Source organism: Arabidopsis thaliana (assembly GCF_000001735.4).
Source record: "Arabidopsis thaliana chromosome 1 sequence".
NCBI lineage: Eukaryota > Viridiplantae > Streptophyta > Magnoliopsida > Brassicales > Brassicaceae > Arabidopsis > Arabidopsis thaliana.
The window spans coordinates 25,686,196-25,696,549 of NC_003070.9; the positions used below are offsets into that span (position 1 = coordinate 25,686,196).

General features: G+C 30.6%; 1 protein-coding gene across 1 annotated transcript; it reads left to right on the top strand.

Moving 5' to 3' along the window:
- Positions 1-7,253: 7,253 nt before the first annotated feature.
- AT1G68490 (translocase subunit seca) lies at positions 7,254-10,055 on the top strand. The gene is made up of 4 exons (NM_105520.3): positions 7,254-7,474; positions 7,697-7,903; positions 7,996-8,059; positions 8,437-10,055. The coding sequence occupies exons 2-4, from the start codon at positions 7,731-7,733 to the stop codon at positions 8,749-8,751; spliced, it is 552 nt and encodes a 183-aa protein (NP_564931.1). The 5' UTR covers positions 7,254-7,474; positions 7,697-7,730; the 3' UTR covers positions 8,752-10,055.
- Positions 10,056-10,354: the final 299 nt, after the last annotated feature.

Consider the following 10,354-nt stretch of genomic DNA (forward strand, 5'->3'; position numbering starts at 1 on the left):
AGAAAGAGGTGGTCATGTGGGCTTAAGGGGGTTTAATTAAACCAGAGAGAAAGTGTTTGTGTGTGTGTGCATGTATGTGTGTGTGTGATGAAAGAGAGAGATGAGAGGGACATTTCCTGAGTGAAAGGAGATGCTAGGGCTACTACCCTAGAACCCTATTACTGTGCAATTAATTCATGTTAAAAAAGACAAACCCTTAATATTTTAAGAACTCTTTTTCTCAAAAAAAATCAATGAGTTTTGGATCTTTTAGTTGTGAGATACATATCATAGGAAAAAGAAATAGTAAAAAAAATTCCTTTCAACTAGTTAAAAAATCAAACTGTAGATAGTAAAAACAAATTCCCAGTTTTGAAGAAATGACTGTTATTGTAGACTTTTAGGGGATACATGAATAAAAGAAAAGTTATGGGTTGTTCTCATGAAATCAACCTCAAAATTTCACACATAATAGAAGGAAACGTTAAGTGTAAGCTGCACTTGATACAGAAACTTGAAAGAATATGCTAAACGTTGTATTTTAGTTAGGTTTGATTAATATAAGGCGACTTAAAAGAAACAAGAGTAGTACTTTATCAACAATGAATTAAATGTGGAAAGACACATCTAGCGAATCATTGTCTCTTGATAAAGAATCTTTCATGAATAGTTTGCAGCTCCAAGATGGTCCTTGATGAACTTGTGATCCTCACTTAAACACTCAGAGGAAAGAACCAAGTAACTAAAAGAGAATAGATTTTATACTTTTAAGGACAATCCGAGACATTGCTAGTTCTATGGTCCTGCTGCTTTGAACATTACGTTTTGAGAAGTTTTACAATAAATATTTGTATATAAATGTAAGAAAATAGTTAGCTAGTAATGGTCCCCCATATGTAGATGTAATGTTATGCTATTGCTAGGCCTCTCCTGGGGCATCCACATCAAAAACAAATTTCTTTCAAAATTGTTTTTTGTACCCTAGGGTTTTGCAAATGGGTCATGCAAGTGTTGCTATCACATAACTAATTATTAGGGTCCTTTGTGATCTTAAGTTAGATATGCATGTCGTGTATTATCCCTACCTTCACATTACTTGTTTTTATTCATTATTACATGGTTAATATAATCTAGTTGTAACTTGTAAATAATCCAAAACAATGTAATTCAATCAAAAGTAAAACATTATAATGCTATCAAGTTCCCTCCATACCACATGCTATTTATACTGTAGACATGTTTGCAGAACTAACGTAAGATCTATAACACTATCCTCATCCATAAAAGAATGAGATAGATTAGTGTCTCTTAAGTAGATACTGTGAGATTATTTACATTTCACAATTCACTCTCACGGAAGCGTGCGAATCACGTGTCAAGTGGCTTCAAGGTCAAAACTTCAAAACTCAAAGAAAAAAAAAAGTATGCTCGTGCCGACCTACAAGATAAAAAGGAATAGTATTTGTTTAAAAAGTCAAGCCCAACACCGTTATTTCACGGCGTCATGTTTATATGATAAGCAGAGTATGAATGGTGACGAGACGGAGATTGATAATTTCGAGTTCATCAAATCAACACAAATGCAAAGCCAAAGCCCAATCATAGTCGACACTAGCTAGGAACATCTTTTCTTTGTCGTGTTTTTTGGTCATTAGTTAGACTTAGATATTCTTAATTTTGTAATAATCATAAGATATGTAACCATAATAAGAATTTTGCATGTGGATAATTGTAAATACACTAAGACCAATATTTTACAATCTCGCCAATTAAATTGCACACCATCGTTTATAGTTCTCTTATCATTTTTGTATGCTTTTTCATAATTTGGAATAAAAATTCTCAACAAAAATTTTTCAGAAAATACTTGTAAGTAAGTATAAGCGAAATCATTTTACCAAAAATAAAAATAATAAGAGAAATCAATAAAACAAATTCTTTAATTAATTTTTCTTTTTTGGTAAGATGTTAATGAGTTAGTATTAAACTATTAATGTAAATTGTAAGCGAAATATTTGTGTATAAAATAGACATATATAAGTTGATATTCGTATATAAATAATTTTGACATGATCAATAACTTCTATCTTTTTGGTAAGATGAACAATTACTTGTTTCAATATCCAAGAACACATGCATCATCGATATAAAAAAATACATGAATATAGGGTACAAATTGGACTGATTTTAATTAAAATGTTAATGATGAGGCACCAAAAACCATAGTTTATTTTCTTTTCTTTTGGGGAGGTTAATGATTTGCATAAGTTATGAGTAGGAAAGAGAGACGGGATCAGGTGAGAGATGGACCACACTACTACTCCAAGACTGTCACGGCTAGTAAGCTACGACTTCTAATCTCTCCCTCTTCATGTAACATCTGCAACTCTCTTTGGGACAATCATACTTTTTACTCCTTTCTCTCTTACGTGGTCCTTCCCTTTGTTTTCTTTCATTTTACAATATTTATTTTTGTTTCCTATATTTTGTAATTGTTGAGATGACAGAATACACACATTTGTATATTGATACTTCAAATAGTTGGAGCATAACAATTATATTGTTCTGCATCCTCCTTGTCATAACTCTTATGAAAATCTCGTAGTGAACACTTTACGAATTAGCAAAACCAATAGATTATTTATAAGTAAAATCAGTTTGTTGTTGGTCTCCAATAAATTTATTTTAATTTTTTTATATTGGTAGACTATAATTGATAAATAGCAAATAAAAACCAATCCAATCCATAAATGGTTTTGTCTATCTTATCACCGCCAAAATAATAATAATAACAAATTAACAACCAATGATTGATGTAAACAAGTTGAATAAGTGCAAAATAAGCGAACTATACAATACGATTAAAATGTTGAGCGTTCAATTAAAACGGTGAAAATTGACTAATTGTGGAAATCTATTTATGTACTACGTAGTGCTTTGTTCATAAGCACATTTTGTTACACGGCTACTACATCAGCTCTATTCCGTTGGAAGATAGTTTAAATGTGTTTGGAGATCATTATATAAGGTGTGAATGTTTAAACATAGTCATTAGTCAATAGCAACCTAACTTCTTTTCTACGGAGGTGGTAGAAAAGTCTTAGAAACATAATGAAACACATTAAATGATACAAAAATTTGAGTTATAATCTCTTATCTCCTGAACCATCTGAATATTTCGAGGCTACTACTACTACATTCCATTTTTGGAATGACACAGTTTTTTTCTCATAGAAATTCTGGCCTCCCTCCACAATGCAACAGTTCTGGTGAATATATTCTTAGATTTGTAAAAGAAAGCCTAAACTAGTGCTAAGCCCGTATCAGTTAATGGACCATGTCTGTCAATAAAGCCCAAATTTGATTTTGCAGCATTTTTTTTTTCTTTTCCAATTCAAGGTAACTGAACAATATAAACTAAAGAAGTTAGGGAAGGGTTTGACAAGTATATCATCTGTATATGCGTACATGAAACACTCACAAATGATCTTTAGTTAGAAATCATATAGAAAACTTTAAATTTTTCTAAAGATTTATCTTAGTCTTAGACCAAAAAAAAATGAAAATCATCGTGCTCTATTGCTTGTAATCTTTCTCATAAAACTAAAATTACATTTATCATATTTAACAAATCAAGCATGATTCTAATGTACGTGATTTTGGTATCTAAGAACATTACTCAAAACCAGGGTATTGAGATATTCTTTGATACAGATTTATTGTTCATAGTTGGTGTGATTTTAGAAACTTTAAATTTTATTAGATTGAAAGAAACACAAATGGACTAGTGATCCATCTATATGGGTTACACTGGGGATGGGAATACAAGCCCAGTGGGCTTACTCAGAGAAAACAAAAATATGGTTTATGATTTTAACTTTTTTATTTGGCCATATATGATTGAATTTTTATGGGACTTTTTTTTCTTCTACTGCTCTCTCTTAACGTTTCTTTTGGAAAAGTATGCGTACGGGTATTTTATGAAAGTGGATATGCTCATCAAGTGGTATGATACTATGGGGACCAATAAATCAAAGAAAATATACGCTGACGAACTTCAATTACAACAAAAAGAGTTTATAACCAAATTATACTTTTGATATTTGGTTAGAATAAAGAAATGGTTGGTCCTAAACAGGTACACTTGACAAGTGCCGCGTCAGATGGGAATCAGAATGCAACGATTAAATTATGTTTTAATTAAATCTTTGGTTTGAGGTTAATTAGCTAAATAGTTATAAACTTTTCTTTCTTTTAAATAAATTACTGATTGACAAAATCATAATTAAGGGAACGAACTAAATTTTACATATTTAGACCAAAATACATTTTCGCATTACACGAAATTAGGACATTTTGTCAAGTAGTAGTATATTGTATAATTAAATATCATGACCTAATTAGAAAAAATCATTTATTTTGAGTGTAATTAGGGCCGGCCCAAATCATAAGCAACATAAGTTGGAAATTATAACCTAAAATTTTATAAAACATTTGTTTTTTCAATTCTATGTTTTAGGTTTTTAATCTAAAATATTATTAAAATGATTAATTTTAGGCCAAAAAATTATTACTTTTGTTGGGTTTTAAAGAATTTTTGTTGTTGTTGTCGTTACTATTGAAATTCACATTATTTTTTGTTTATGAGTTTATAACATTAAAAATGATAACAAAATTTTAATCTTGATTTGATAACGTTGGACCGGCTCGGTGTATAATTTATAAAGCTAACACGACAATGGGTATCTAATATGTTATTTTGTCTAATTATAGTGTATAAATAAATGGTATGTCATTTGAAGAAAAACCTGATTTTTTCACATCCTACTAATAACTTTTGTGATCAGTGATCACTAAATATATTTATGTATTTTCGTCCAACTCAATGGAAGTTGTTTAGAAACAAAAAACTTGGTTATTCACTTAACTAGAGAAAAATTCACTAAATTGATGCGAAATTAAAACTTTCAGTCTCCACAAAGATAAAAAGAAACCTCGTTCTTGTCAATCGCACAAGTAAAAAACAATCCATTAACGGTAACTAACTTCTAAACGTGGATCATCACCAAACGCTAAAAGGAACAATCACTCAAACAATGCAAATGCACACAATCATGTGAACCAAGTCAAAACAAATCTTCGTTACCGTACACGTGTCTTATCTAAAAGCAAGAGTTGTTTGACGATCTCGCGTGTGGTTGAAGCAAGGCATTTTCGCGTTTAAGGCGGTCCAGCACTCTCTGATATTTTTATTATCAAACTATAAAACCACAGAAAAAATTATAACTGGAATTTAGGAACATTAAAATGTTATTACAATATTACGGAAAAATCTCTTATACCGATGAGATTTCTCACGGGAGCAAAGGGGACCGCTTGAACGTGGGTAGATGATAACAAAATTAAAATAACTATATGAAATAAAATAAATTATTTTAGTATTTGTGAGACAGAGAAAAATAAAATAATAATAAGGATTTTTTAAGATCTAAAAGATAAAAATCTATTATAAGATACCTCCCACACTCCTTCACAATCTAATAATAAAACATTTTCTGAATTGTTTTATGCTATACTTTAGTGGTGGGACATTAGGATTGAATGAAAATGTAAAGATAGTGGGAGCTATTGTTTAGTGATTTTAAAACTTATTTCATTCTTACACAAGATCTATTTGTTTTATATATTAAAGTGTATTCACATGCCAATTATATTTTATGATTGTTTGCAAAGAATGCGGTAGTTTATGAATTATTATGACTAGTAGTATGTTTTTAGATTGAGTTATCGAATGACACGTAGCTTATTACCATTAACACATCTGAAACTTTTTTTCAGATCTAAGAGATTTTTATACTTATAATTACTGAGACTGTTTATTATATATTTTTTATTAACTCTAAACGTAGTTCAACTTTTTCTTTATAATTTTTATTAACTCTAAAACATTTAATTTAAAAAGGATTATTTTGGCAAAAAGAATTAATTAAAATGTCGTTTTAAAACTTAAGACCTTAAAAAAAAAACTTTTAACGTGTTTTATAATAAATAATCTTATAGATTTTTAATGCATATGTTTTATAAAAGTTTCAGTTTTCTTTTTACTGTTTTAATAGTTAGACTAACCAAAAAAATGAAACTTTTGTGTAAATTTTCTTAAACCAACTTTTAATACTATAGATAGGAAAGAGTAGTATGTAAAACACATACACGATATGGATTCCAAATTGTTTTCCTCTCTTAAAGATAGACAAGTATGTGTAGTTAATGAATTGTCTCACTACCATCCATGCATATCTATCCTAATTTAAAATTCATGATGTTGATTAAAACAAATTAATACTACTAGTTGTTGATTAACAGTTGTTTCCACGAAAATGAGTTTTTGAGATGTAACAGTTGGTTACTATGCTCAGTTCCCAAAAACATGACCAAACATAATTTTGTCTTTCACGTGACTAATTACTGCTCAAGCCAATGAAATGAATGTCACATCAGCATAAACTCTGATCAATTAGAGTCAAACAATGGCGTGTAATGTAACTATGGGAACAAAAATTACAAGATTTTTTTTATAATTTTTTTTTCTTTGAATGTTGGTATGGGTATTCGAACAAAATATCAAAAAGTCACTATTTTTGTTACAAATGGAATGACCACAAAATCTAGTACCCATGATACAAAAAATAATCATATAAGCACAATATAATTCTTTCAAATATACAAATATAAGGTTTTTAATGATTGTAACAAATGACACTAAATAAAATACTATAACTACGAAATAGATCGTTTTATTTAAGACAAATATATATACAGTAGTTGTAACTTTCTTATACTAACCGTTACAAAATTGTGTATTAGCAGAATTTTTTTTTTCTATCTTTAAAATCAGAATTAGCATAACATTCTTATCTATAAATATAAGAACTGTTACATATGTCCATTACAACTAGATATATTTAATCCGAATAAACCGATTTGAACCGAAATACTCAATCCGATTTACAACTAGCCCAAACTTTTTAAAAAAAAATCTTAAACCAAACCTCACTAATCTAGTCAGTCACACATACTACAATCCCTACAAATAATTCATAATATATATCCTTTCTATATTTAACCAAAACCAAATCAAGTTTAAAAAGAGAAATAAAAATCTCATTTTCCGTTTGATATTTATTTCAATACAATTAAAAAATAAAAAATTTGAATTAAAAAAAAAATGCCTGTCTGGATATTATTATTATCATAAGGTTATATAACATGGCCCTATAAATTGAACAAGGGACCTCTCCAATGGCCCCTTCTCTCGTCCTTCTTCTTCTGTCTAACAATACACTACCACACACTTTCACGCTCTCTTCTCTCACACCTTTCTTCTTCCTCACCCAAAATTCTTCTCTCTATGTTCTTCTTCATCTTCTAGCTCTCTCATCTCTTCTTCTCGCCATAGCTTCACCTTCCTTCTCAAGCTGTACAGTTAAAGCTTAAGGTATTATAACCTCACCTTCTCTCTCTCTCTCTCAATCTCTCTTCACTTCCGTCGATTTCTTTTATCAATTTTCTTAGATCGATGAATCTAGATCTTTCAGATCTGTTATTGACGGATCTGTTTCTGGAAATTTTGATTCACTGTTATCATCATCATCGTTGTTCTTACGATTTAGATTTGATTTTTTTGCTCAGATCTAATTTCAAATTTTCATGTCAACAGATTAATTTTCGTTAATTTTAAATTCGAAGAAAAGATGAATCACTTTGCGGTTCAACCAAACGCGTTCGCTGCCGGCGGAGATTTGAGAAGCAGCTCCGTTTCAGTTGTTGAAAGAGATCAAACCACCGTCGTTTGTCCAAAACCACGTCGTATTGGTCTCCGTAACAACCATCACCATCCTTCTCGATCTCTCCGTTGTTACTTCAGGTATGAATTCACTCACTTCTCAAATTCAAAATCTCATGAGAATTCGTTTTCACTGTGAATTTTTACAAATTGCTAATTGTGATTTGTTTCAGTCATCAATTGGAGCTTTGTGAATCCAAAGCAGAGACTGATATCTTAGATATCATACTCACCAAGGTATTTTTTGTTTGTTCTCTCTTGTTTTTTAGGTTATTGGTAGGTGAGATTTGTTTATCAAGAAACCAATAAAAATCAGTAGCAAGTCGGTTTCGTCTAAAGATTTTTTTATTTCTCATAGATAGAGTAATCGTGTACGATTCTTGATTAAAGAAAACATGTGATCTTTCTTGTGTTTGTGACTTTGTCGATAAAGCTTTAGGATTAAGACGTCTTCGAGTTAACTCATTACAGCACATAGAGTGGGCCAATTCTCTAACCAATTTAAATAAATTATGCGTCCTTTCTTTAAACCATTTAGCCAAACTTGATTTAGTCATCAAGAAACTGTATTTTTATGTTAGTATATTCATGATATGTTTTTGTTGTGGTTATAGGATGGTTATGGTGCAGAACAAGTTAATAAGCAGGTAATAGACTCGCCGTCCCCGTTTTTATGTGGGTCGCCGCCGAGCAGAGTCGCTAACCCATTAACACAGGATGCTCGATTTCGAGATGAGATTGTATCGGTTTCTTCAGTGATTCCGCCTCAGTTGGGTTTACCTCCTTCTTCATCTCCTTCTTCTTCCTCTGGGAGGAAAGGAGGATGTGTTGTTAGAGGCAATTTTGGTAACAGCCCAAAGGTTAGAGTTGAAGGGTTTGATTGTCTTGACAGGGATAGCAGAAACTGCAGCATCCCTGCCTTGGCTTAGAAACGAAACCCGAAACGAACCCTTTTAGGATTTTCATACATACTCTTTTGAGTTAACTCACAAAAAAAAAAAAACAATTAGTGCGTCGTAAATATAAGTGTTAAGGAGATTGAGATGTTGTGTGGAATCTTTGAGGGGGGAAAGAGGAGATCGATGATCCTTTTGGAGTTTGCTTTTTTCAAGAGTGTAAATAGGTAACGGAGCAATTTTCTGGGTTAAGTTTTATTAAGTATCTAGTGTTTTTTTGTGGTTATTTTGTAAGTATTAAGGAGAGTAAAAATAAAAGAGTTAGGTTTTGAAGAGATATTAAATATTTGGGAAGGTCAGATTTCTTTGTATGGTTCATTTGTGTAAAGTAAAGAAAGAGATTTGGACCTAATCAGTGAGAGAGATAGGAAAAAAGAAGGGTATTTTCGATATTTTTTTTTTATTTTTTTTTTTGGAGAGTCGGTTTCGATGAGGGAAAAAAATTTGTACAAAAAGAAATTCAAATGATATTTTACTTTGAAAGCAGCGAATCTGTTGTTTCTGAAAAGATGTGGTTTTTGAGGAAAATGATGTAATGTGTAAAAAAGCTGTGATCTGAGAAATGCCATGTGTTGAACTAACGTTGGAGACTATTCAAAATATCTGGTTGGTTTAGTTATTACATATAATTAAATCTTCATCTCCCAGAAAAAAATATCTTTACTTTTACCGTCAGTGAATTATGGAATGTGGAATATGCAATAAAATTATGAGTTAAAGACACATTCAATTATTCTAAAAAAGGAGTTGTAACTTGTAAGGTTAAAAAAAGAAAATAAAAGTCAAGGTAACTTGAAAGGATTAAAAAGGTGAAATGAAAATGTGTGAATATATTCGTGATAAGATAAAGTGTTCCTTTAAAAAAAAAATTATGAGAAATAAGGGAAGAGAAAAAGGAGAGGCAGAAATGAGAAAGAACATGCGGTCTGAGCGCATCTTCAACGCTTTTGGTTGCAAGGATATCGTCAGATCTGTGAAAGTCTGACACTCTGCTACTTCTGCTCCTTCTCTTTTTTTTTTATTTTCTCCTTATTTTATTTCAAATTATTATTATATGATGTTTTAATTTGACAAAGTTGTTGCAGATCCTTTAAAGAAGTCCACGGGCCACAAATTCACATATGGGGTTTGAAGACTGGACATATTCTAAAAGCCCATTGGAAGCTGTAATCATTCATACTTCAATAAATGTGTTATTTTTGTTATCGATTCATATATATTAATCCTAATTCAGAGTATTAACAGTGGGTTTCTAATATATGCAATAGTATAGTAACACCAATGAATCTAATGATTAACACACATAGGCTTCCGTTTTATTTTTGGATCTAGATCCGATGAATTTAGAACTTCATTCTTGTATCCCAAAGAGATTTTTTAAAAAAGAATCATACAGTATCAATAAATTATTTAAACAAAGTAGTTATTGACAAATTTCGCAAAAAGAAAAAGGAAAAAATCGCAGTCAAGAACATGAACCAAAAGATTCATTAAAAATAATTAGATTTGATTAGTAATTTCATATAGTTAGGCTCTCTTTGTTTGTCCATACACATGATCCATCCAAATGGAGATG

Bases quoted from the DNA above. Each gene is read 5' to 3' on its own strand.
- AT1G68490 (NM_105520.3), top strand. From the start codon at position 7,731: ATGAATCACTTTGCGGTTCAACCAAACGCGTTCGCTGCCGGCGGAGAT. The intron at 7,904-7,995 runs GTATGAATTCAC...GATTTGTTTCAG, and splicing joins TCTCTCCGTTGTTACTTCAG to TCATCAATTGGAGCTTTGTG. The intron at 8,060-8,436 runs GTATTTTTTGTT...TTGTGGTTATAG, and splicing joins TAGATATCATACTCACCAAG to GATGGTTATGGTGCAGAACA.